The sequence below is a fragment of the Anguilla anguilla genome, chromosome 6 (genome assembly GCF_013347855.1).
Source record: "Anguilla anguilla isolate fAngAng1 chromosome 6, fAngAng1.pri, whole genome shotgun sequence".
In the NCBI taxonomy this organism is placed as follows: Eukaryota; Metazoa; Chordata; class Actinopteri; order Anguilliformes; family Anguillidae; genus Anguilla; species Anguilla anguilla.
In genome coordinates, this window is record NC_049206.1 from 28,240,201 (window position 1) to 28,267,875 (window position 27,675).

The window sequence follows — 27,675 nt, forward strand, 5'->3', positions numbered from 1 at the left end:
AAGTGAAATAAAATTTTGACGGCAATTGTTTTAAATTTAGTTTTAACTAATGTTTTAATTGCTTTCGACTATTGTTTTACTGCATGTTCTTCTTTTGCTTTCTTTTATTTTAGTTGTAAACCACAATATTGTAAATGGGGCTCTTCCTCAATGCTTCCCTGAAATTTATATTACATAAATACTGGAATTCATAGTAATTACTGTGAGACTGAAATGTTTTTCCAATTGCACAATTGCACAGTACTTCGATTTCAGTGCATAAAACACAAAATCAAAATTAAACTGTGCATTTACATTTTTCCCCAGAAAATCTGGTTAATGTCTGGCATTACAATTCCCAGCCTGTGTGAAATAGTGGATGTGGTTTATCACAACAATAAACATTAACAAGGAATGATGGTAGCTGTACTGAAATTTCACAAAACATGGAGCATTTAGCAGCAGAAAAGTATATTTATTTTAGGAAGTCAAAAGTTTACTTTCGGACACAGAAAAAAAATGTCTTCAACATACAAAAGTAAAAAAGGAAGTTTTACACTGCTAATTATTACAGAATAAACACTTGCTTCACTTCAAACTTGTAATCAATAATTGCACATATATTTAACAGCAAAATTTTCATATGTAAACTTTATGTAAGAATTCAATTTTAGTATACCACGCAGACTACAAAAAAGTGGATGATCCTCCTCTCCCCCAGGAACTAAAATATGACAAAATTAACTGGATAGAAAGAGTCACCCACCATTTATAATAAGTTTCTGATTGAACTCAATAATTTAAACAGCTTAAAACAAAGCTAACATATTAAAAGTATAAATCTGACTGGTTATTAGAAAAAGAATTCAAATGTTTTGTGACTGTGACATTTCTTCTCAGAGATATCTTACTTTTCTAAATGAAAATATCCTTCCACAGAACTAAAATGTGGGCCATTTAACAATCTTTCATTATCCAAGCTTTATTTTTTTCGTTTTTTGGCTTTGCATCTCCTAGTCCGTAAAATGGCATGACTCCCTTGGTCAGGGTGCTGATTGGGTAACGGAGCCTGGGGACGGGAGGGTGCTCTACCTCATCCCTCCGCCTCCTCTCGGTTCCCTTGGCCGAAGGGCAGCACAGTCTGGGTGCGGTCTGGATCCTTCAGCCGACGAATCCGGATCAGGCTGCTGGAAGGGAGGGAGCTGGAAAATAAAGGACTGAGTCTGAATGCCTGGTGCTGACACACACATCACTGCATGGTCTCTTTCTCTTCTAACAGGAGACTAGGGGGCCAAATTTACTGAGGATTTGCAGGGCTGTTACAGACACCAACAAGATAGTGTTCCATATTTACTAAGGTGCCACACTGGTAAGGCTTGTGCTGGTAAACCGAGAGATCCGGCATTCCTAAAATGCAAGCTTATACCCGAAAGTTACTTCAGGAAAGTTTTGGACTGTTATCACATTGGTCTTTCCCTTTGGGACGCGGTAGAGGACTGAACTGTGCATGAACAATCCTGAAATGGCTATGGTAGCCATGTTGTACATTAAGTTATTGACCGTGTTACATTTATCAAGCCTTACATTCATAGGGACTCTCCCCTACGTTATTAATGAGACTTCAAATTCAAATTTAAAGGTGACACTGCCTATCCATTGCATCTATGTATCCTGACACTTGTCCAAAACCCAACTTGACTAAAGATGGAGTGATAAAAAATGGTGCTTTCCTGCAATGCAAAAGACACATTTTAAATACCGACAGTGAATTTAAATGAACTTGCCGTGGCTGTGCTCATTTACATAACCAGTCTTAGTAAAAACCCTGCTAAATTCAAAACATGCGGCGACAAAGAATTTGCGTCATTCTTAGTAAATATGGCCTTAAGATTATAGGAGTTTCAAAAACTGGAGGAACTTACTGAACTGAATGAGCCTCTTTGAGGAGGTCCTGACAACATTGTATTTCCTTACATACATTTATTTTATTATTACACAGATTACTTTCCATTCTCACTTGCATAAAACACTGTGTAATTTCCTTCACGATAAATAACATGCACAAAATCTTTAAGCTTTTATAATACAGAAGTGCAAGAACAAAATATTCAATTCCCAAGTAATTTTTTTTTATAGGAGGGTCTCCTGAAAGTGAGATGGACACATGAATGTATCTCATTCAAACTTCAAACTAAAAAAAAACAAAACAAAAAATGCTACAGTGCAACTGGACTGATCAACAGATCTTGAAACGCGAACTTAAAATGGCAAAAACCTTGTTTGCCTTGGAAATAAGACAAAGGTACGATACCTCGTGTTCTGAGGGGTGAGAAAAATGAACTGTCGGAAACGTTGGTTAGTGGCGATCCTAAGCATCATGTCGAGGGATATTTTCCGGTTGACCATATCCTGAAACAATTAAGAAGTTAGTTAGTCATGTGTATGGTGCTTCACGTCACCCTAACGATAGTAGAGAACATTTTGTATAATTCCACACACAACACTAGTGTACCTGGTACACCACAGGTAGCAACATCTCACCACCATTGACCACTTTGACAATGGGCTGCGTTCAAAGTACGGTACAAGGGGAAGCTGGGCAAAGGAACTGAACTGATAACCAGTTTGGAGCATGTTAATATCCCAGATGAGCACTGCTGCTATACCCAAGCTTATTCAGGTGAATTGCTTCACTAAATTAATTCAGATTTTTTTGGTGACTGTTGGCCAGTTCTAGTTCTCCAGCTACCACTTGTTCTAGAGTGACAACACTTTGACGACATGCTGAAGGCCCAAACTAAACAGAAACACACTGGTGTCTACAGCCTGCCAGCAGCATTGGTGTTTAATTTGTGCCTGATCCTGCCGGAATAGGATCCAGGACCTCTCAATTTTGGACTGTCCTGCATTCTGGGACCCATTTGCATGTATTGCTTCCCAATTTCTGTATGACTGTTGTCCATTGATTGTTGTGAATTCAAATTTTTGAAACAGAGGGTTTTGGGAACATTTAAGGTCTGAAAATGAGTCTTTGCTGCTTAATCGTGGGTCTGAACTGGTTGCTGATTTGAGGCGAAAAACCAGTAGACCCTGCAGCTCCCCAGGACCCCAGGACCAGCCTTGGGGACCAATGTCTTTTGTCATGTAGCAAGAATGTGTTGGACATTCAGATACATTATTTTAAACAAATCAGTCAACTGAGGGTGGGTCTCAGATGAGGGTGGTGATTGAAACATCAAGAGGAGGCATGTAAAATATGCTACACTTCCACATACTAACTTCAAAGCATCTGACATGCCTGCCATCGCTGCAAGTGCGCTTCCCATACGCTAAGGAAAGAGAGTCTCCAAATCTCCCAAGATGTGACCATCTGTGTCCTGAGACTAGTTCTAGTAGAACTACCATGAGGTCATCTCTATGGCAAGCCGTTTTAGCTTTAATTCATTTCTAGAGGATATCGCAAATTCAAATTTTAACTAGTTAGAATGCAAATTGTTGATATCAGAAATTCGATTTTAACTAGTTAAAAGGCATATTATTGATATCGGAAATTAAATTATAACCGGTTAAAATGCCAATTCTTGATATCGGAAATTCTATTTTAACTAGTCAGATTTAAAACTTTTTCTCATTCATTTCAATGGGAGTTGGAGTTTGACCTAGTTAAAATGCCAATTTCTGATATCAGAAAATCAATTACTGATATCAACAATATAATTTCAACTAGTTAAAATACTTATTTCTGATATCATGAATTTAATTTTAACTAGTTAAAATAGGAATTCTTGATATCAAGAATTGTATTTTAACTAGTTGAAATTCAATTCTTGATATCAAAAATGAAAGGTCCCATTGAAATGAATGGGGAAAACGCTTGAATTATAACTAGTTACAACTGAATTTCTGATATCAAGAATTTGCATTCGAACTAGTTAGAATTGTATTTGCGATATCCTCTAGAAATGAATTAAAGCTAAAACGGCTCGCCATACATCTCACCATGTAGACGTCAAACTCGTCCAGACATCGGAAGGGGGCCTCGGCAATGGCCCAGAGCGACAACACAAAACACACGGTGGAGAACGAGCGCTCCCCCCCTGACAGAGATCGCATGTCATTAAGGGCTGCTTTGTCGCCCTCTCCTGGCTGCACCTGAAATGAAACCCCAGACAAATATACTTTAAACAAGACAGAAAACCTAGAACCTTCTGGTGCTTACATATTAACCCCTCATTAAACCAACATACACTGGATTGACTGCTTAAACTTGTGGCCTGCAATCAATTAGACACAGGGATGAAAAGACCTCAAAAGAAATTAAGATTTTCATGCCTGAGTTCACCAGCACCATTTTTCTAAGATTACAATTTTTCTAATTGCGCAAAATAAAGCAAAACCTACTTATGTGATTGACAACCTTCCAGGCCAATAAGTTATTTAAGAATCAAAGAAGAAAATAAATGAAATAAAGCTTTGATACTGCATCTACATTAATTTTATAACTGGCGACTGTGAGCTCGGTTTAGGGATATCCATGAAGTCAGTGTATCCCTTTTATCCCTGCACACATTGATGGTCTGTCCTTACTGAGATGGCCAGAGTCTCGTTCTTGTGGTCGAAGGTCATTTTCCCAGTGTACCCGCGCTGTGACAGCATAGAGTCGAAGTAGTACTTGCAGCGCACGGAAAGGTACCTGATGAAAGAAGCGGTAAGTAACGTGCAGATACCATTCACTCAACAGGCACTGCTGGCTTGTCGGAACTGCCTTTTGACACTATATTTTTATAATGATGAAAAATATAAAATTGGAAGCAATCATACAAATAATTTAATTCTACCTACATTCTCAACTCTGTATACACTCTGTGTCGGTCGTTCATGATCTTGCTCAGGAGTTCGGTGAACTTCTTCAGATTCTTAACCTGCAATGCAACGTTCTTGTAGTTCTCCAGAGCCTCCTGGTACTGCCTACGGTTCAGAAACAGACAAGCTTAACTACCACTCTGTGGCAAACCTTCTACCTTTCATCTACTATTCTCCCTTGCTTTTGCTCATCTACTAGTCTAACTGTGCCACTGTAGCGATTAGCTACCACTTAATCTATCACTCTGAAACTAACCGGCACTCTACCATAAGCTAGACATTACATCTCACAAAAAAGTTTGTCTCAAATGCCTACCACAGAAGATCCTCGCACATCATAATTTGCATATCCAAACAAATCTCACTTGGTTTGTATACAGAAGGGATTCTATGTAGGCTTGGGGCTATGCAGCCTGAAAGGTCACCTGACCAGAAAGATGGTCAGTGTCTGCTGCTTGCTAGAGGAACCAATGGGAAAGGCAGGGGGCTCTCCTATTCTGGTCCCATGGAGCCAGAAAGTCCTGGTTTTTGCTGTTACTCAGCACTTATTAGACAAAAATTTAAGTGGTTTATCAGACAGTAAATGCGCCTCTCCTTGTTGATTGTGAACTGGTCGTGCAATTTCAGATAAAATAAAAAAAAAAACAGCTCTCCAGGACCATGACTGAAGAGCGCTGATGAAAGGGGTCAAAACTGTACCTGAGGATCTCGTCCCGGTCTCCATGCTGATTCTGCTGCGTGCTGATCTTCTGTCTCAGGCGGCTGATCTCATTGTCCAGACTCTTTGCCGTTCTCCTTACCTCCAGCTCAGGGCAGATTGCTGTGGCTTTCTCAATGGCCTCCTGTCAAGATTCAGATGAGTGAACTGTTTGCAGCTTCCCAAAAACTGTAGATCACTGACGATGAGGCAAATTCCATGTCACTGTTTGAATTCATCGGGTGCATTTCCATAAATAGCTAATGTTAATTTCAGATCAAACTGCAATAGGTAAGATAAGTAGGATGTTACTGAGTGAAGACTATACAGTCTACTTAAAAAGACAGTTTAAAAAATAAAAAAAACATTGACTGGTACAACACCACGTTGAGTTGGTTGAACAGATCCGTCTTTAAAGTCTGAACTAAAGGTTTGACATGCTCACTCTCAGAGAAAGCAGAGCTACAGTATCCTAAATTTCCCATAAAAAATGTCTCAAAACCATCTTGTTGCTTGGCGACTTTCCAATCTGAACTGTCCTTTACACGGTAGTGAACGCAAGCAGAATAACCGGTATAGAAGTAACATTTTGATAATGGTCCTGCTGCTTTCAATGTAATTTAAACTTTTGGGTGTAAATTTGAATCACGTGTGCTGAGAAACTCGTACTTATCCCTGCCACCACCAGCTACCCATAAATGACTCCTTCAGTACCATGAGCTCTCTCTCTTTGGTGTTCAGGTCGGCTTTCTGCTTCTGAATCCCGTCAATGTGGGCCCTGCGTTTCTCCTCGTAGTGCCTTTTGTGATGTTTGCTTTTCTCCACTTCTTGGTCACTTTTACTCAGCTCATCCTGTGTATGACAAACAGGATTGTCATGGGAGAACCCTTCACGAAATAAACTTGATAATGAGATTCCGCTACCACAGATCATTACTGGTTATGGGCTACAGTTCAGAACTGACAATGTTTTGCCACGGTTTTCTCAAAATAATTCCAGAAGAAAATTATCACTCCTGAAAAACATTCAGAATTGTATTTCTCAGTTCAACCTGCAGATAGGCAAAAACTGTGTAAATTAATATAGTAGAATCAACATATTTGCATAAGGGATTATCGCATAATTCGGGTATTTGCACAGAATTGTCATTTCTGGAATTATGCCCAATTACATTGCATAATGATCTATAATTATACAGTAAAAGTCAGTAGATGTGGCATAAATAAAGACAATTGCCCTTTAGAGAAAAAAAAAAAAAAAACAAACACTTAGAAGGTAGGCAGTTTCTGTTGAAAATCACAATAACAGCACATGCCTGAGTGGCACGTGCGGTCGCCCATACTGTCTAATTCTCTTATGAGATTATGTGGACTCACAGTATATTTAGCGTGTATAAGGTTGTAAGTAAACTTTAAAGCAGTCAAAATGCAGTATTTACAAACGCGAATGTCTGTGACTGAGTGAGTGATGAAGTTACACCATTGGTCGGCAGGATCACGTGTGTTAGGTCCAGCCATATACTAGGTTTTAACCTGGTCTTGTTATTGATCAGGTAGGTGGCCCGCTTAAGACATTTCAGAGCAGGAAGAAACCTGTGGATACATTCTCTGAAGCTTGTGAAGGGCAGGTCAGTTCTTCAGAGATACTCACACAGCACTTGGTGCAGAGAGCATTCACACAAGCTCACCTTGATGGGGTCAGCTTCTTCAGTGATGCTGCTGATGCTGTCTTTGTGCTGCCGGTATTTCGTCTCCGCCTCCTCCAAGGCTTTCTTCAGCTGGCTTGCCCGCTGCCGGGCAGCTTCGCTCTCCCCCCGAGCCACAACAATCTTCTCGCAGATCTCTTGCAGCTCCTCCTCCTGGCCAGAGAGGAAAGTACACCCAACCCAACCCACACCATCAGGGTAAAGCCAAGATTGAACCATTCAGCTCTAGTAAAAATACATGCTCTTCAAGGACTGCTGGTCAGTGCCAAGGGAACAATGAATGAATATAACATTCAGTGGCCTACGCAACTTATTTATTGGGATGGCAGGTATACCATCCACCAAGTTACACCTGGCATGCTATATACCTATACACCATTAAAGTTTTAGGATGCTAGAGCTCTCTTAACTTTTTAATCTGGTAACAGCTAAACAACTGCTGAAGAAACCACACTAAAGTTTACTTATGAACTTTACATTCTAGTTATGATCAGTTACTCATAACAAACACAGCACAAAAATAAATAACTCAACAAAAACACATCTTCAACGCACAACAATGTCAGATTACTCACACATACAAAGCAGTTTCGCTAAGTCACAAATTAAAACTTGGACAATCAAGAAGCTTGTTCAATTTTTTGCGAACCAAGATAGCCAATATTGTTTGTCGTAACTTGACCTCATTTTTAACTTTTTTTTTCAAAGTTCAAAACATGTCTTTGTGGAAATCAACAAAAGATAAAAAAATCCAGTGAAGGCTGCTGAGCTGAAATTGAGGAGGCAGAAAACTTGACTAGTTTCACTTTTCAGTAATTTTCCTGGATTAACAATACAACAATTAAGTCAAAATACAAAATACTCAACTCCATCAGATATAGCAAGGTCTCCTCAATTAGGTGAATTCTAATTTAAAATTCTGTTTATTTGCATCACAAAATGTTGGGCATTTCAACCAACATTATTCAAAATTGTAGATATATGTACTTTTATATATGTATATGTTTTTCACACTTACACTTGGAGAATATTCATGGAAAAGATCTGCCACAGATTTTGTCATTTAAATGATCTTGAAGTACAGATGTGGTAAGACTTTATTGTACAGTAGGTTGCGCCAAAAGCTAACACAGTAGTTAACAGAGTGGTGTATCATTTGTCGTTAAGTGTACTCAGTGAATAAAACAGATTTTTCTAAATAAAATGTATTATTTAATCCCTAAAATGATCTGAAGAAAGAAGCTATGCGTTTACCTGACAATGGATTATTTCATTGTTGGCACACTTATTAATCAAGGAAAATACTGAAAACAGGTCAATACCAAAAATACCAAAGTTTTATGCCTCCTCAATTGTAAGCTCAGCAGCCACTACTGCAAAAACTTCATTTAATTCCTTGAATATTTACTGATGTTCACGATGCATGATTAAGTTCTTTCAGACATTCTACACTCAAATATAAATAGTATTACATTATATTGGAAGACATTCCAAATTAGGATCTACATAATTGCTAATCAATTGCAATTAAATCTGACATTACTAGAACAGACGAGAAGACAAAAGTTCTTACAAGAGGTCTGAGGTCTTCAGACTGAGGTTCTTCCACGTTCTGGAGATCACTGATTTCCAGCCGGAGTTTGCGGGACTTTTCCTGGGAAGATTTAAAGATAATCAGTCAAATGACAGCAGGGACGCTCGTGAGTATCATGTGTTTACTGACGGCTGGTCCTGGAGAACCATAGGGTCCGCAACGATCCCCAAACCTGCAGTGTCAGTTTTTGTTTTCACACTAAAATCTCTAAGACCCAAGAAACCAGGCAAGGTGAATTGTGTAGTTGATCAATTAAGTATTGAGTAGCAAGGAAAACGAGGACCGGGGTTGGGGAACCCAACAGAAACAGTGGTTCTCCCAGATGAGCGATAGGGACCCCTGGTTTAGCAATGCAGGAGCGTAACACACCTGCGCCCTCTTCCTCTCCTCGTGCGCTCTCTTCAGCAAGGCATTGTTCTGCTGGATATCGCCCTGCACCACCTGAACTTGCCGCCGGAAATGCTCCACCTGAGTTGTCTCATTCGCGAGCTCAGTCTCCAGGTGTCTTGGGTAAAACAGGTGACAGTTATTTTCAGGGGTAGTGCAAATCCTAAGACATCTACAACACTCTTTCCAAAAGAATTCCAACAGTTAACAATTAATCAACTATCAATGAATTGCTAATAAGAATTTAATTGATAAGATTTCAAATTAACAATTAACTGAACAATCTGTGGTCTTGTATCAACGGGAGTTTTTGCGTGAAATGCAATCATGATTTAAGGTCTCCCCTCCACGCGAGGGCGTCAGATTTAGCCTAGTGTAATTATTGAAGAGGCCGTGAAGTTTAGCCTACACAAAAAGGCACAAAAATGAAGCGGGCAAAACGTAGTCCAGTGCGGGAATACTACTCAACCACTTCATTAATGTACCACCTAAAAAGTTTTACATCCAACCGCATTGCCAGGGCCAAGTGGATCGCAACCTACCATCACCCCGGTGTTGGCAAAGAGGGTATAGACGAGCGGAGGGTGTTACTCAGAGGATATGCAACATGGTTGAAAAGGAAATGATGCCAATAAGCACCGTTGACGGCAAGGGATTTCGAGAGCTAATAAACTTCCTCGAGCCAGGGTATCGTATCCCGTCTAGAGGTACCATAACTACACGCATTGAAGCCTAGCGGAGCAACGGTTTTGCATGCGACAGACAAGGCGGAGCGCAATTGTTTTTCCTGTTAAAGTAGCCTACACGCCTTCATATTCTATTTTTGTTATGCTACAAGAATGCCTGTTTCTCAAATGTTACAATACATCTTTAAATTGAGGAATATAATATGCATTTTGTATTCTGTATATCATAAGCTATATTTAGCTTTTATGTTTTGTCAATTAATCAACGATTGTTTGTTAAGGTTAACAACTATCGATTAAGGAAATTCCTTTAAATATGCATCCCTAACTTAAACTGTTCCTCTCATTCATAGTACTGAAGGGTTTGCAGAAGTAAATCTTTCAGTCAGGAAATCAAATGCTGGAATAATTTCTGACATGGCTAGTTTATTCAAGGATGTCATTTTTCCTGATTAATTTGGGCATACTGATACTCAGACCCTAAATGTCCCATCCAGAGGCCTAATTAGCCTTGGCACCATTAACTTAGTTCATCAGCAGAAGACTTGGGTGCATCATAAGCACTCACATTAAGCTTTTGTATTCTTTGTTACTGAATGTTGAATAATACAGCCAAATATTTGCAATCCCTGAGACATTTAAGGTCTGAAAATCTCAATTTCTGGCACAGCAGAAAAAAAGACACCCCTCTTTTTGTCTGCCCGTCCTGCTGGTATTCGGCTCCATTGTCCACAGTTGATGATCACTGAACAATGGCACGCACCTTATCTCTTCCTCCACATCCCTGCTCAGAAGATGCGCCCTCTGGTGGTCGCTGGAGTAGTAGCGGTTTGCATACACCTGGTCTCCATCCATCGTAAACGCCTCTCGGCAGTTTCTCGGAGGCTGTCCTTGCTGCATCACCTGACGGGCGTCTCGATTGTTCTGAAAAGCACGGCAGGACAAAGGCGGACAGAGCGGGTTCACTCTTAGATCAGACCACAACAAAACAATGACAGACCAGGATTTCTACATGGAGAAAACAAAATGTATAAATATACCCTTAAGCAAAAGCTAAGAATGTGTACTTTAACCACATGTGAATTATTTGGAGCTCACCTATATATATATATATATATATATATGTGTGTGTGTGTGTGTGTGTGTCTGTGTATGTATGTATTTCTTTTTTTAATGTACCTTAATTAGCAAAATTGTTTCAATCCCTCTCATGTCAATCAGGCAGTTGGCCACCACTGGATCTTGGACTTCTAGAGCCTGTAGCACAGTGGGATATTCTGGATGTTGGACAGCTCTGGAGAGAAGCAAAAAATATATTAATAAAAATCCAGTGCAACAGAAGCAATGGTAGGTTAACAGTGGTGGGTTGTAGTGTGGTTTTAATTCCCCTTTCAAATGAAAAAAGAACCTTCACAGAACAGCCTAGAAATCCATTATTGATCTGTGGGCTATACATTAGCACATTGTCACACTTATGAGACAAATTAAATGGTAAGATTCTAATGTGAAATATACTGTATACTGTATGGGTTCTATTGAGTAGTTCAGTTTACATTCAGGATACAACTTACAAAGAACAGATTCATGACAAACATGCATTCCCTTTAAAAATAACATAACGTCCACTTTATATTAGCTGGTTATGTAAAAAATAAAAACAGCAGGGTTCATACACTTTTTCACCAATGATTTTCAATGACTTCTCCACAACCTTTAACTGAATTTCCATGACCAAAACAAATGACGTTATCTCAGCGGGACGATTTAAAATTATTTATTGTAACACTAAGTAAAATTAGGTCTGCATCTGAAACATATGGTGCCTCTCAAAAACAAATAAACACCAGACAGACACACTTAGATACATTCTTTCATATTTTAATTCGAATAGTTTAACATTTTTGTCAATGTCTCAAACAGGGCTTGAAACTGCGACCATTTTGGTCGCATATGCTCCCGAAATTTAATCTGTGCGACCTCGAAATATAATTGGGAGCATTTGTGCGAGTGCAAATAATTGTTCTGGTGCGACCTTCTTCTTTTTTCAGTCGAACGTCTCTTTCTCTGTACATTCGCTAGTTAGTACATTCAGTATGTGCCTTGTGAGCTGACGGTGACCCTTCTAACCAATCGTGAGCTTGACATTCTTACCTTTAATGCTGATTTTAAATTGGTTAATATTAGCCTTCGATCACTCCCTTTCGCTGCACTCCACTGTCACGCGACACAGAGCTAACGCGTTAACTAATGTTACCTGAAGACAAAAGTTTATGTTCAATTTATTAGCGTTATCGAAAGCTGAAAAGTTGAAGCGAACGATTACGGAATTTTTTTTGAAACATTAATGTAGTGTTTTGTGTAGCGACCCGGTTGAAACAGCTAATTTCTCCAATGCAGTTTACTGGCGGTTGATTTAATTCGCGGTATTAATGTGACGAGAAGCGCTTTCTCGTTTGAATGCATAACACGCAATTGATTGAAGAGTCGACACATTTTAGGCGTGACAGTTTAACTGTTACTTGTAAACCGTACTGTTATATTGTCGTTTTTTATCAATAAAAAATCTACTGCATATATTGTTGGTGCTCCTTACATTTTGGTGGGTGCTCCTAACTTTTTGAAGTTGGGAGCACCAGTGCTACCAAGTAAAAAAATACATTTCGAGCCCTGATATATTATTGAAGCTGCACTTCCCTGGCATATTGTTGGCACATTAGGGCCTACGTTCACTAACTGCTACATTAGCAGAAGCGTGCCTGTTGGGCGTGCCTGTAAACAGACTGAGCCAGACCGAAATAACTTCTCACACCACCAAAATACCGCGAAGGTTACGTGCCAATTTACGTTTTATTACTATACATACTATTTTTATGATTGGATTAATTAGCAGTTGTGTTTGATGCAACTTCAGCTATATTTCCATTACTTTCCCAAAAATATTATTTTCCATAACTTTTCCAGGGCCTGGAAATTGCATTTTAAATTTCAATGACTTTTCCAGGTTTTTCATGACCGTACGAACCTTGAACAGTTAGCCAGCTTGCGATTCACCTACAAATATGGACATCCAGGGATTTCCCACACCTGCTTTTATGATGTGGTACAATTTACACTCAAAATTCTGTAATTTCTTTGTTGGGATGCACATGCATAATTGATAATCATTAAGCCCTTACAGCCTACTTAAAATCTAGGGCTTTTTGTACAAATCCCCATCTTAAATAAACCCCATTATCTCCAAAATTATACACAGTACAGGCATTATTCAAAACATAGAATAAAGAGCACATTGTACCAAAATGACCAAATCCTGTAATCCAATGGGAGTCTCACTCAGTAAATATACAGGGGTCAGTTGGACCAACTGGATGTATGCCCGGTCTTTTGGTTAAAATTCCATGCATATTATGGGGAAGGTTTAAGTGAAACGTTTGCCAATTTGCAATTTTACTAGCCTACGTACAAAGAGTGTATTAATTTGCCTTGGCTCAGGTTGTAATTTATTTACGTAAATCCCAGTGGAGACACACTTGTTGAGGACATTTTTTCTATTATAAAATATCGTAATCATCAAACTGGGATGTCAATTTCAGCCCTCCTTTGGGAGGGGGGGACTGCCTTGTTATTTGTTTTGTTAGTGGTTTACCATTCAAGGCTTTTTTGCATGAAAGTGCGAAGTGTCTAAGCATTACAACGTTATACAGGTTATAGCGCTGCACCCTGAATCAATGGCCAAAAAAAGCATTCATTTATGACAATGTTACTGTTAGACTCCATCATGTAGCTTCCTGGCCATTGGACTTTAAGGGCTTAAGGTAAATTCCATGAGCTATATGGCTAGATCAGACACCAATAAAAATGTGAATGGCAAGGGAGGAAATACTTTTCCTGACTCCAGGCTTTGTGAAAGGGTTTCTTCTCACACAAATTCAAAATGCAATAGATAAAAATATCTACCACGATGTGAACAACAGAAAAACATTTGTTTAGATGGCCGCAAAATTTAGACAAAAATGCAATGTAATCGACGTAATCAACGTTGGTCTACATTCATTGTCATGGATCATCACTGCAGTTGACGTGGTTCCCTACAGGGGATTCAATAAGACGTCATAAGATGATGTTAGGAATGATACCTGAGGGCACTGAGTGGGATCATAACATCCACTCTGCAACCTATTCAGTTTATATCGCAAAAATACCTCTGCTGTTAGAAAACAATGATTCAATGTAATTTTCTGACACTATAATAAAATAGCAATGGTAGCTAGCAATGACAGATAGCTACGATGGGTCCCATTCAGAACAGTGACAGACACAGGATTGTTTTGCCCCTCGCTGGCTCCACTTACGTTCGTATGACGCATTACCAGTACCCTGATGTAAATGTGCAAGCCTATCTCAGTTGGTTAAAATATAACAGCTCCACCAGGTGGACAGTTGAAATCATTCTCAGACCTGCCAACCTTGGGAAAATATTTTGAGTACCACAGTAGTCAGTGTAATGCTTAGTTCACATGCTTTCGCACTTCAATTAGCACACGACAGTCTGCAAGAGACACACACAGACACACACACACGCCTTTCTTCATAATTCTAGTTTTGACTGTAGAAGTGATCAGGCAAAATTGTATAATTTGACCTGATTCTAAAATATCACTTGCACTGCACTGGGCTATATTATGATATACTTGCAAGTCAAAAGTTTGAGTACACCTGCTTAAAACCATTTTTTTCATGATTAATATTTCATTGTATGATATGTGTGCTTATACAAACTGATAACCATAAGTGAATTGCATTTAATTATTTAATAAAAATGGAAATAATTTATTTTGTATGATGTAACACGTTTTCATTTTCAAGTATTTACAGAAACTTATGTTGTAATGTAAAAAAAAAAAAAACATGTTGCGATGTAAAACACTGGCAGTTATGAACAAAACCAAGTTTCTGTTCATGATTTCCATTTTTATTTAATAATTAAATAATTGAATCAGCTTATATAGGCACACATCACATAGGGCTAATGAAAAAACTTTGTAACTAGAGGTTTAGCTAAATTATTACATGAAGCTCCTTGGTAGCTAATGTCAAAATCTTAAACGCACAATGTGCAAAATGCATGGTGCGGAAGTACGGCCATTGCTCCTGATATTTTGCTCCAACAGAGTGTGCGCGATTCAAAGTTAGAACAGGGAGTCTCCGTGGCGTTTGAGTTACTGCAGCTAAATAATTCCATCAGTTATTCACAACGTAGCCGTCTCGTAACGAGGCTAAATCGTATGCGAGCTACTACTACGGCTAACTATATACACAAATTTATCTCATTAGGATATACCTCTTGAAATGCATCAGTTACCGAACACGTTTTAACGTTTTATATGTTAACATTACGGTAACATTTTTGTGCTTGATTATTACTCTCCCACTTATAATTTTACCTCAGCAATGCAGCGTTACACCTCGGTGGATAATAAAGTACCGCTGTGTATCAGTGGACGCTGAGTTAGTCGGGGAGGGGTTACAGAACCACAAGCACAAGGTCGCACCTGGTCCAATCCGAGGGATGTAGTTTAAATACCGAATAAATGTACGGTATTGTTTTGTACTGATATATTGTTTTTCGTAATTAAATTAGAATAATATATTTTTTTTTTTTTTCGTAGTTTCATTTGGCATTTCGTACATGCGTATTTTGACCAAGAATTGCGTGGTTGGTACACAAAATGCGTGCAGGTTGGCAGGTCTGCATTCTGCTTTCTCCCAGAGGGGAGCAAAATAAAATTAATTTTTTTAATTGTTTAGCTTGATCAATGCGAATAAAGAATACTCAATCATCGATTAATCGTTCCCATCCCTATTTCTGTGAAAATGGTACGTTCCTTGACTCAAACACAGGTCTTCGTATTGGAAAGAAGAGTAAAAGGTGTCGTACTTCTCACTGATGTTATACATGGCGTTGGAGAATTCGCTGACAATGATTTGGGGCCTCTTGAGGTTGTTGTAATGCCGGGTCATGAGGCCCTGCAGGGTCTTCTCGTCGTGGTAGTTATCGCAGCAGAAGGCCATCATCAGTCCCTTTAGACAGCTCTCCACAGCCACGGCCAGCTCCGGGTCATTCAGGCGGATGCAGTAGCCTAAAAAACAGCCGCACCGCCGCCAAAAAAAGTGTGTGTCAAATACAGACCTAACACACAAAACTGTTCAAGCTGCAATGGACATTCATTAGCCAGAGAAATGGGTAACATATGCATCCAAATCATCTACAATAACCAAACCAAACATAGAAGACCTACGGGATTCTCCACTTATTAACCTGGAAATGACCAAGCAAAACTACATTTTTATTTATTCATTTAATTATTGCAATCTAGCGTCTGGAGATGAGTATGGGTTCAAGACTGCAGGAAGTCACTGACTGCAAAGGATTTGCAACCAAGTATTAAAAATGACAATTTAATTTATGATTATGTTAGTTTGTCCAATTACTTTTGATGCACTGCATCTAAGGTTTATGGCTAAGGCTAATTTCCACCCTATGCACCACACTGACAGATGCAGAGACACGTCACACCTCCGGCTGCTGGACAGCCTCTCCTGCAGTCGCGGTTTGAGGCCTCGGGCACAGTAAATCCGGTCTTACCCAGCGGCCCGACAGGCTTCTTTTTGAACTGGCCCCTCCCGTAGGCCTCATCGATGGCAGCCAGCAGGTTGGGCATTTGGTCTCCGAAGCGCCTGATTCTGTCGGTCCTACTAGCCTGCATGCTCTTCAACGCGCGCCGCTTGAGGTCCATGGAACTGGACAGTTCCTGCTTTTCCCGCCTGGACCAACGGAGAAGGGGACGGAGGAGTTGCAGCTAACTTGCCCACCAAACCAGGGACACACAGAATACACGGATGTGTGCGTTTTAGTGCTCACCGGCACCAACTGAGAGATCCGCAGACGCTATGATTACGAGGGCTGCTCTCTGCCCCAAATTTCACAACCCACACAAGCTAAGCAATCGTTAAAGAACTCTTAATTGGTTTGTCGGGTTTCCGGTGGTACAAACAAGCCTTTGCTTCATTGTGCACAGTCACCTATTGCACTTGAAACACAGCAAAACCAATATTCCCATGGAAAACTATGGACATTCATGCCAAGCGCAATGCCAAAGACAGTGCCCAAGATGGATTTTAATTGACTACATTACCCATGTAAAACACATTTCTTTATGAAAAGCACGATACAAATAAAACAGACGCTCAATTAAATGCACTGCTGCTCCAGGAATCAGGACCTCTGCTACTGATATGCATCTGACCTTCAAACATTCAATCAGTATAGAATGCTTTATTCAGCAGCTGTCAGCTGGCAAAACTGTCACTTCTCTTCAAATCACACAAATCATTTTTCTGTCTATTATTACTCCATTTATTTTAATGCAGTGGTACTGAAAGCAGATGTATGTGATCAGTGACCACACTTTGAGACAGGAGAGCACTCACTCAATCCTGGCCAGCTCCTCTCGGCGTCTGGCCACCACCTGCTGGAACTGGTCGATTTGCTGGTTGAGGGTGGAGTCCTGGTGGTTCAGAGCCTCCAGCTCCGCCTGCAGCCTGCTGATCCTCTCCACCCGCTCCTGGGTGTCTGCGGCCCTGGACTGGCTGATACTGCGGGGAGCAGAGCGTTTTTCATCACGCAGGCTGGGGTATATTCTTGGTCTCTTCACTCGCTGAGCCGAGTCGGACCAGGGTCTGCACCGGTTTCTGCATGACTTTGCTTGCAAAATTAGGCCCTAATTTGAACATGGTGCTATGCTTTTTTAACATCAACAGTACTGACAGCATGGGACCCTGGAGGGAAGAGAAGCATTACTTCTATCTTTGGCATTGACAAATTAAGTTTTTTATCTGAATTTTTCCTGCATTGAAATGGCTTAGGCAGGTCGGGGGGGGGGGGGGGGGGTGTTACAATTGGATAATGAAAGTGCATGTCAAGTTTTTAAATTTAAAGCCTACAAATGTACATGCGACCACACTAAATTAACTTCAGTGGAATCTGCTTAATTGTATGAAAGAATGAGATGGTAGACAGACTGCCAACAACTGCGCATGCCACTCGAGCACCCCATGGATGTGATTTTCAATGGTAACCGCCTACTCTTCGTAGATTTTGGTTTATTTATGAGGCATCAGTCGACCTTGAATGAACATTTATAGATCATTATGCAATGTAATTGGACATAATTCTATGAAAATATCCGAAATATGCGATAATGGTTGAGACAAATATGCAATCTACCATGGAATGAATGTGAAATGGTTTGGGATTTGGCAATTATGCAATAATCCCTTTTGCAATTAAGTGGATGCACTGCAGGGGACAGCGGGATCTGTTGTGACATGGGCTCAACTGTTATGTGATGTTTTCGCCCAATCAGAAAGAAGCTAGCGTTCTGTCAATCGCAATAGACACACCCATAAACACGCTCTTGCACCTCGGTGCCGGCTTCATGTCTATTTCGTGCTACGTTCACGGAACGTCATATTTAAAAAGATAAAAAGTAAATAATTACATCACGGTTATTTTCAGCTACTATTATGTGTTTAGCTGTGGACGAATCATAATGTATATTATTTTAAACTACAATCTGTGGGCTATCATTAGATATTAGTATTGACTGTCAAAGTTGTTGTTTCAAACTAGCATGATCGGTAAAGCCATATTGACATATACTGTAGTTGCAATCAAGTAAAACACATATATAGGCAAAAACAATATAGTTACCATTATTACTAGCCAGAAAAAGTCAATTGGCTTTCTATGTGTACTGCTTTTACTCAGACCTTATGGAGATGCGCAAATCAGCTAAAACACTGGAACAAGCTGGACAGGATTGCGTTTGAAATCCACTCCAATTTAATTTGAACAAAAAAAAAAAAACAGGTTGGATCTATTAACACCATTTTTATCAGAGGTGGGGAGGCACGATGCTGAATATATATAATTTGTTCTAAAACGTAACGTACATTCTAAATGTAGTTAAAAACCCTGAATGTGAAGATGTAGGGAGAAGAACGAGCTACGAACAACAGCTTCTTTGCATGGTGAGAAGGTTGTCTTAAAAATGAGTTGCGCATTCTGGGCAAAGGTTTCCACTGTCAGCAGTGCTGTACCTGTGCTTGAGTTCACTGATCCGCTTCGTGAGCTGTTCTTTGTCCTTCTCCAGGTCTCTCAAATTGGTCTTGATGCGATGGACACTGGTCTACAAGGTTCAAGTGAAATATTTTATTTAAGCTGGCTCATCTACCAGTGTAAAAGGACAATCAACTGTGCACATGGCTGTCGGGGCAAAACAATAAAAATGCTAATATTCATAACTCCTTCACTATTTCCCATAATTCAGGGCAGGGGTGAGCCTCAGGGAATAATTGCCATTAAACTAAAAACTGCACTACTGCATTGTATTATCAACAATGAGGATTTCACCCATCAGCAATGAACCCATCACTGGTTAAGTGATTGCACTTGACATAGTAGCATCACCCAGTTCAAGCCCACTAGGCTCCACTGCTCTGACCCACCGTTTTGTATAGACCAAGCTATTATAGCACTACTAGCAGTTTTGTTGCTAATTTGACAGTGTTGCACAATTAGTCTTTAGAATGCCATAAGAAGCTTGCTCTCTCATTTCAGGTGATGTATTTTCATGCGCAAGCGTGGGTGTGCTCTTGACATGGCTGAGACAGAAATGTAAAGTCAATGTAATGATGCCACACACTTTTGTGTTTTGTTTGGCCTGCCTGAAATCATGTGTTGGCTATTGCCCCATGTTGTCATACCACACAATTCAAACTATTGTTTTTCAACAGTTTTTTTCTTAATTTCACATCCCCACATGCCACACATTTGGCCAACGGAGAATTGATTACAGATGTGGCTGACTGTTTTATCCAGGCTAATTAATTAAACATAATGGAGTGCAAGGGTACCAAATTTGCTCCTAGAGAACGACAGTCAGCTGGTTTTTGTTTACAGGGTAAATTTAAAGTTACAGCAAAAGATCAGTGGCCACAATGTCATCCCATAGGCCCAGGCCTAGGCACCTCTGAAGGGTTAAAAAAAAAACAGAAGGAAGGAGTAGAGTATTGTCTTTACCTCGGCTGCTTTGTATGCTTTGCTACACTCCTGTGCCTGGCTCTTAAGCTCTATGCACTGTGGCTGCAGCTGCTGCACACGCTCAGAGATGCTCTCCAGCTGATCATGGATCTGCTTGTACTTCTGCTCTGCCTCCACCACTTTAGCCTGAGGAACAGAGCGTCAGAGCATTCACGTTAGCCTGTGGAACAGAGCGTCAGAGACCATCCACGTTAGCCTGTGGAACAGAGCGGTCAGAGTGTCCAAGTTAGCCTGTGGAACAGAGCGGTCAGAGAGTGTCCAAGTTAGCCTGTGGAACAGAGCGGTCAGAGTGTGTGCACTATAGCGTGTGGAACAGAGCGGTCAGAGAGTGTACACATTAGCCTGTGGAACACTATAGTCAAACAACATCCATGTTAGTCTGTGGATGCTCTTGAGAGTGTCCATGTTAGCCTGTGGAACAGAGCGGTCAGAGTGCCTTCAAACATGGTACAGAGCATGGAGAAGGTAGTTGTCTGAGCTTGTCCACTTCTATCTGCAGTGCAGAGGGGTCAGAGTGTGCAGAACCTTACCTTCCACTCCTCTACTCTCTGGTCATATTTGATGGTACCCTTCTCTTCTCCAGTGATTCGCTCCCTCAGTGGTTTCACTTCTTTTTTCATTTCAGCCACCTTCAGAATAAACACATGAAGACAACAAAATTCTGTTAATAAAGATTTCATTTTACTCAGCGCATGGGCTCCCAAACTGAGGTTCATATGGGGGTGTCAGGCCAGGTGGTGGTAATTTTAGGAGGCATTGAGATTTACACATTTACACACCTTCATGAGCACTGATGATAAATTGAGGAGAAAAGCTCTCCTTCAGTCCACTTCTAGGCATTAAAGACAAAACACTTGACAGACCTGCAAATCGTCACTGACAAAAGGGAAAGAAACAAGTCCTAGACGAATGAGGTCACTTTGGGTATGGCTTAAAGAAAGCTATTTCCATTTAAGATTGATTAAACGATTACAAAACTAATAATTCATATAAATAACTAAAAATTTGAACAGGATTAAACAAATACAAAACTAATAATTCATATAAATAACGAATAATTTGAACAGATTATTCAGGTAAAATACCTTGAATAAAAAACCTAAAACCTAAACCTGCAAAGTAATGCCAGATTTGTCCCTATATTTTCCTCCAATTGGAATGCTTCAGATCCAGCAACTCCCTGGCACATTAATGTAAATTAATGTGATGTAATATATTTTTACTGAACGTTCTAAAAAATCTTCTTTGTCACACGTTTGTAACATTGTTAAAGATGCTTTGTATGCAATTGAGAAGTCCTACTTTTATGCAATCAAACACTCAAAAAATTTTTTAAAAGCTCACAAGTTGTGGAAATTAAGCATTTCATTGTCTTGGCTATTTCCTAAATTAAGCTACATGTACAATACCCACGGACATTCCGCATATAAAAACTGAATTCAGCTAACTTTAGCTACTTTACTAACTAGCAAGGTAACAATATCTTGTTTCTACATGCCAGGGTGTTTATGATATAACTATGTTAGTAGGTATCTATGCAACCACTGCAAGAAGTAAGGTTGTTAAGTTAGCTACTGTTCAAACAGTAAGTTTTGTATGCTAGCAATGTAGCCAACGAGAATAACGTAGCTATGTCTTTCTGGACAGACTCACCGTAGGCCAGCCAAGTCATGATGGCTGAATAAAAATGTTTACATTTTTTAATGACTGACCGGTACCTTATACGCTCTGAATGTCTGTGCAGTGTAACAGACATTCAGAAGTGAAAACGCTACTTGCGAGATGCGTGTCAGACCAAGACTGAGCTAAACTGTTGTGTGATGGACAGTTCTAGGATATAATGGGTTTGCCGAACAAACAAACTGACGGAGACCGGTGCATAGCCCAATGACAAGGATAACGACCACTGGAATATCCCTGTTAAAATGGGTGGCCACACAACTAATGTAAAGTCAGGAAGATGGTTACATGGTGATAATAACCTGGTCAGGTTCATCTGTGTACAGGGCTTGGAATAGGGCTTTTTCCCCCCTGAAAAACGTTCATTTCAATCCCATTGTAAGCATGCATGCATTTATTCCCATTCGCATGTACACACATACACGCAGATATGAATACACACTGAACAGAAAGGCGCAGCACTATGCCCTACCAAAGCCCATGCCATCTGGTTTTTCAGTTCCTGTAGTTTGGCATGCATCTCATCCAGGGAAGCCAGACTTTTGTACTTGTCTTCTTTTTCCAGAAACTTCCGTTTCAAGACTTCCAAGCACTGAAATTGACAATTTTAAAAGAGTATTTTATTACAAAATTACAGACCTGACAGACCCCCAACGGAACATGTATGGCCGAGATGTCGGACTACTTTATAAGTCTCCAGCAGTTACAAAAAACGATCAATGATCTGCCTCTCCACCATTTATTTACAGTGCCGTGAGTATTTGCTCCCTTCCTGATTTCCTCTATCACTGCATATTTGTCACAGTGAATGGTTTCAGATTTATATAAAATGTAATATTAGACAGTGGGAACCAGAGTAAACACAAAACACATTTTATTCATTTAATGAAAAAAGTTATCAAACACCCATATCACAACTTACTTAATAGCCGCAACCAAACAGTCGTATAATTTGTTATCAATGGAATTTTAGCCCACTCTTCTTTGCAGAACTGCTTTAATTCAGACAATTTGATATGTTTTCAAACAAGACTAGGCCACTCCAAAGCTTTCATTTTGTTTCCTTCCAAGCATTCAAATGTGGACTTGTTTTTGTGTTTTGGATCATTGTCTTGCTGCATAACCCAATTACGCTTCAGCTCATAGACAGATGATCGGACATTCTCCTTAGGAATTTTCTGGTACAGAGGTTCATGGACCCTCAAATAATGGCAAGTCGTCCAGGTCCCGAGGCAGCAAAGCATCCCCACACCATCACACTACCACCACGTTTGACTGTTGGTATAATGTTCTTACTGTGAAATGCTGTATGTGTGCCAGACATAATGGAACCCATGTTGGCCAAAAAGTTCCACTTTTGACTCATCATGTCCATAGAACATTATCCCAAAAGGCTTGGGGATCATCCAGGAGCGTTTTTTTTTTACTAATGTGAGATGAGGAGTGACTGCCCATCCAAGGACAGCTGCGTCACTCACTGACACAGCAGGCAAGATACACGGGTGCTAAAGCAGTAGCAAGTGGAGGACATCTGGCCCACCTCACACGAACACAACAAAGACAATGGTGTCTCACCACTGCATGCAGCCATGAATAGTCAGCTAGTGACACAATCCAAATTCTAGATTGTGACATCTGGGCTTGTATTCAGGGTTTTACAGTAACAGTGCTGATCTAGGACCAGGTTACCCCTACCTAATCCACTATGAGCCAAAAAAGCAATCTGATCCTAGAGCAACACTTTATGAATACAAAGTTTCACAATGAACAGGAAAAAAGCCAGTACCTCTTCATGCTTCTCAATTGTATTCTTGGTGACAGTCTTTGTCTTCATAATGTAGGTGTAATCTTCTTTCATTTGCTCCAGCTGCGTTGCTTTCATGAAGAACTACACAGAAAACAAAGTCAAGGGCCTGACTATATAAACTATTATTTCACAAAAACATGGAATATTTCCGAACAGTGATTATGCAAAATAATCGACCAGAACTATACTCACCTTGTATTTATCTCCTTCTCCTTTAGAGTGCAAAAAATGCTTACTCATTTCTTGAGTCAATATGGACACTGGATTATCCACCTGTGTAAGCAAGTAATGAATAATAACCATAATAATAATAATAGTAATAATAACTACAACTTTATTTATATAGCACATTGCCATACAAGGATTGTAACCCAAATTGTTTCACATAGAAAGAACATACAAATATATCATATAAAAGATACACGTCAAAACACAAATAGACAGAAATAATCGAAAGATGAAAAGATAAATTACTGAGAATGATAAAGAATATAGTCATTGCTGCTCTCCACTGAAAAACAGTAAGAATTCTAGGCTGTGTTTTTGCATGCTGATGCCCTCATGGGATTACCTACCATGTAACTTGCATTTAATTGGTTGTGAAGTCAATAGGTTAGCATAAACATTATCATGGTCAATTTGGCTGCGATAAGATTAGGAAGCCACAGAAATGAAAGTGATTCCAGATTTATTTTATATCTTAATCAGAAAGTCTTTTTTAGGAGTTGTGTGTTGATTGGACGAGGTTGCCAATGAAGGTGTCTGTAGTTTCAGGATTTAAAGTAACATTATTGAAATTCAGGAACAGCATTTACCCATCAATGGCACTTTGATTTAATATCAAAGGCACATACATGTACATTAACATCCAATAGACAGTCACACAACTTGCATTTCACTTACAGTAGTAACGTTACCAACTAATCTGTGGTCAGTTTCACTGATGGAAATATGGTCTTCCTGGTGGTCACTCAAGTACACAAAAACCACATGATTGTAAACACTAGTCTGAACTTCAGCCAATTATAAAAATCCATCATACCTGAATATTGAAGTGATCAAGAATTGAAACAAGCTCCTCCTTTTTCGTGGACACAACCTGGCCTAAAATTTAAAACGCACTTTCAGGGTTGTTCTCATTTTGGTAATTCGAAAAAGATCTGGTAAAGTAAACTGTCTGGCAGTTTTAGATGTTTTACAATTCCAGAACTGCAGTCATTGCTCCACTTTGCCATCCAAAACAAGACAGTCATCAGGTCTTAAATAACATGAATCAGTCATTATGTGCCTGAACTCCTAAAATATCAAGTGTATAAAGGCAGCCCCATATCACAAATATGTATGCCATGAAAATTATTTTTATGCCATAAATCCAAAATATCATCGTTGAAATATAAATTTGAATATTCAGCAAGACGACTAAGGTCCCAAAATAAGGTTTTTAGCATCTGAACAGTATTTATAAAATAATATACAATGTGAACAATTAAGCCATGATATTGAATACCAATATCAGGCCTTTGACTAATGGCTTGTTGGTAGTGGCTGTGCAGGAACAACTGTGAAAATTACCTGTTTTGCTCTTAAGCTTATACGTTCGCAGCCCTTCACTGGAAATCCTGAGCTCCACGTTAATGGATGGGCCAAACACCTCAGGCTTATACGCATCTTGCCCTCGGTTGCGTAATTTAATGCAGACATCTGCTGAGCTGTTTATACAGAAAAGCAGGAGAACTCAGAAGAAAGCCTTTCCATTAGTGCCAAGAAAGCTAAGGGTCTAAATACACAATGACCGAACATGGTTTATTGCAGGCTTGTTACGACATTTCCCTCAGAGCATGTGTTTCACAGCTCCAGATTACACGCCCTTTGGAGAAAGGAGACTGTCCCATAAAACTGCTGTAAAATCACAGAGTAGGCTTAAGGCTAGAAAGGCCAGAGGTGACGCCATCGGGCGTTTGGACTTTTAAATTAAAATCACTCCAACACCACAAATGCAATACACTCCTCCTTCGACGACTTTTCCTAAATATTTGGGCTTAATATAAATGAGCTTTTGGAATGCTAAAAAATCGACTCATTAAAAAATACAGGCAGTTTTTGCCATTTTATTCACAAACCCCCCTGCCAGACAATAGGTAACAGGTGCTGATACCCAGGTGTGAATGGGTTGCTCTCTCCTCCAGCATGCTATGCTAGGTCAGTGAAAACGCCCTTACAAGGTTCTAGCAAGTGGTAAATAGTGTTTCTACAAAGGTATACAGTAAGTCTTGATTCATTTGAGTGAATAGTGAGTCTGATTCTTTCAAATCAACAGAAGGTTTTCTTGGGCATCCGAGAGAATAGTTGCCACAGCATTTACCATAGGAAAAGCATTTGAGACAAACATCGAGCTGATAAAAAATTATTTGAATGAATGTAAATTCAAAAACAGACAGAGCAGTTGAGCTACCTTTCTCCTTCCTTCACAAATCCTTTCACAGAGGACCCCCTGTTTGTTGTTGTTGCTTTTCCTCCCAGTCCAACGATGAGAGCTGTGAGAATTGCACTCTTTCCACCTGACAAGCAAAGGTAGCGGATTCAAATCCCAAACAGGACACTGCTACTATACTTTTAAGACGGTACTTATCATGAACTGATTCAATAAATAGTAAACGTACAAATGGCTAATCAATCAGATGCACTTGGTTAGGGTGTCAAATCAATATGAGAATAGATCACAGGGGATGTTGACAAATCACAAATGCAGAATTTACTACAAATAATGTCACATTTCTCAGTTAGTAGATAAGAGTTTCTTTAAATGGCAAATCCTCTGTCAAGAGAATGAATGAACTTACTTCCATTGTTTCCAATGACAAAATTTACATTGTCTCCAAAAGAAAAAGGCCCCAGCAAAGAGTGACACATGAAGTTTTTCAGGGAAATGCTTTCAACTAACCCCACTTCCCCACAGGTCTGAAATGGACAAAAATAGAAGCTTAATTAAAGGTCTGTCTTTCACCATATCACTTACTGAGACCAACACAAGTATACTGGTGCAACAAAGACATATCACACTACTTTCAGCTACATGCTGTACTAGATAATTCTACTGTAACGTTACCTTTACTGAAGGGGCTGTCGTGAGGGTGGCTTGGCTTGGTCCAACCATTTCCTCCTCATCCTCTGAATCATCCTCCACTTGTTCAGACCTGGCTCTTTTGTGATTACTCTCATCTGAGGACCTATGTTTCCTTTTAGACATCTCTGAAAAACTGAAACGACGCAATTGAATTTCGAAAATGCCATGACATTCACATGCCAAAACATGCAGGGTAGTAAGCTGTACTTGCAAATACTAACGTTAGCTAGCAAGCTTCATTGACCAACGCGTTTACAATTAATTTGGCGAGTAACAGGTTAATGTCAGCTAAGCCAACACTGTCAAATCATACTACTAGTGCCCACGGACTTCTCAAATCAAATAGTTCGTGGCCAAACCTCGATATGATGATGACTTGTTTAATATGCCTACTCGTCGTGCATATCGACAGACTATAGAGAGCTAACGCTGGCTACTTAACTCAATCCTTCAGTATTAGCAGTGTCTGCTACACGGACTGTGTAATCATATAATCATGATGACTAACGTCAACGGATACCTACAAACAGAAACCGAAACCCAACAGCGTCGCAAAGTGACAGGCAGACTGCTTTCTTGAAAACTATGATAACAGACATAACTTCAGCAAACTGTAAGAATCAAAAGACGTTTTAGCAAACTGGCTACGTTGATATAACCTTTAGCTGGTGTGCTAAACGAATACAATGTGCTTACGAACTTCAGTTGTTAGTTAGCAGGACTAGCTAATTCTTTCTGAACAGTTGTTAGCTACGCTAATTAATGAAACTAAATAAAACAGTTGTTTGCAATGTCATATCATACGTTTTCCGAAGCACTGCCGCTACAACAATCTTCTATCCACCTTGGACGGCAGATTCCGCGGGTAACTTCAAAACAGGGACGCCTAGTGACCTGCTTTATTCAGGACGGGTTGACTGAAGCTGAGTGAAGGCGGGAGAGAATTAAACAAGCCCCCGGATCTGAGTTGCAGTAACCGGAAGAATTA

General features: G+C 39.8%; 1 protein-coding gene across 1 annotated transcript; it reads right to left on the reverse strand.

Annotated features, from left to right (window-relative positions):
* Positions 1-433: 433 nt before the first annotated feature.
* Positions 434-27,638, reverse strand: LOC118230813 (structural maintenance of chromosomes protein 6-like). Its single transcript, XM_035424142.1, has 27 exons — positions 27,492-27,638; positions 26,670-26,820; positions 26,404-26,521; positions 26,016-26,121; positions 25,136-25,272; positions 24,606-24,667; positions 23,756-23,836; positions 23,543-23,644; positions 22,229-22,348; positions 20,607-20,705; positions 20,056-20,202; positions 19,074-19,162; positions 17,403-17,567; positions 16,558-16,736; positions 15,850-16,051; positions 11,091-11,205; positions 10,675-10,835; positions 9,208-9,343; positions 8,818-8,898; positions 7,227-7,397; positions 6,254-6,391; positions 5,542-5,684; positions 4,822-4,947; positions 4,567-4,672; positions 3,979-4,131; positions 2,291-2,388; positions 434-1,181 (listed from the first exon to the last, which is right to left on the reverse strand). Exons 2-27 carry the CDS (start codon positions 26,808-26,810, stop codon positions 1,073-1,075), a joined length of 3,285 nt encoding a protein of 1,094 aa, XP_035280033.1. The 5' UTR covers positions 26,811-26,820; positions 27,492-27,638; the 3' UTR covers positions 434-1,072.
* Between the last annotated feature and the right edge of the window lie 37 nt (positions 27,639-27,675).

Coding starts and splice junctions, on each gene's coding strand:
- LOC118230813 (XM_035424142.1), bottom strand. CDS start 26,810: ATGTCTAAAAGGAAACATAGGTCCTCAGATGAGAGTAATCACAAAAGA. Junction 26,122..26,403: donor TGTCATTGGAAACAATGGAA/GTAAGTTCATTC, acceptor TTTGCTTGTCAG/GTGGAAAGAGTGCAATTCTC. Junction 19,163..20,055: donor AAGCATACAAAGCAGCCGAG/GTAAAGACAATA, acceptor TGAACCTTGTAG/ACCAGTGTCCATCGCATCAA.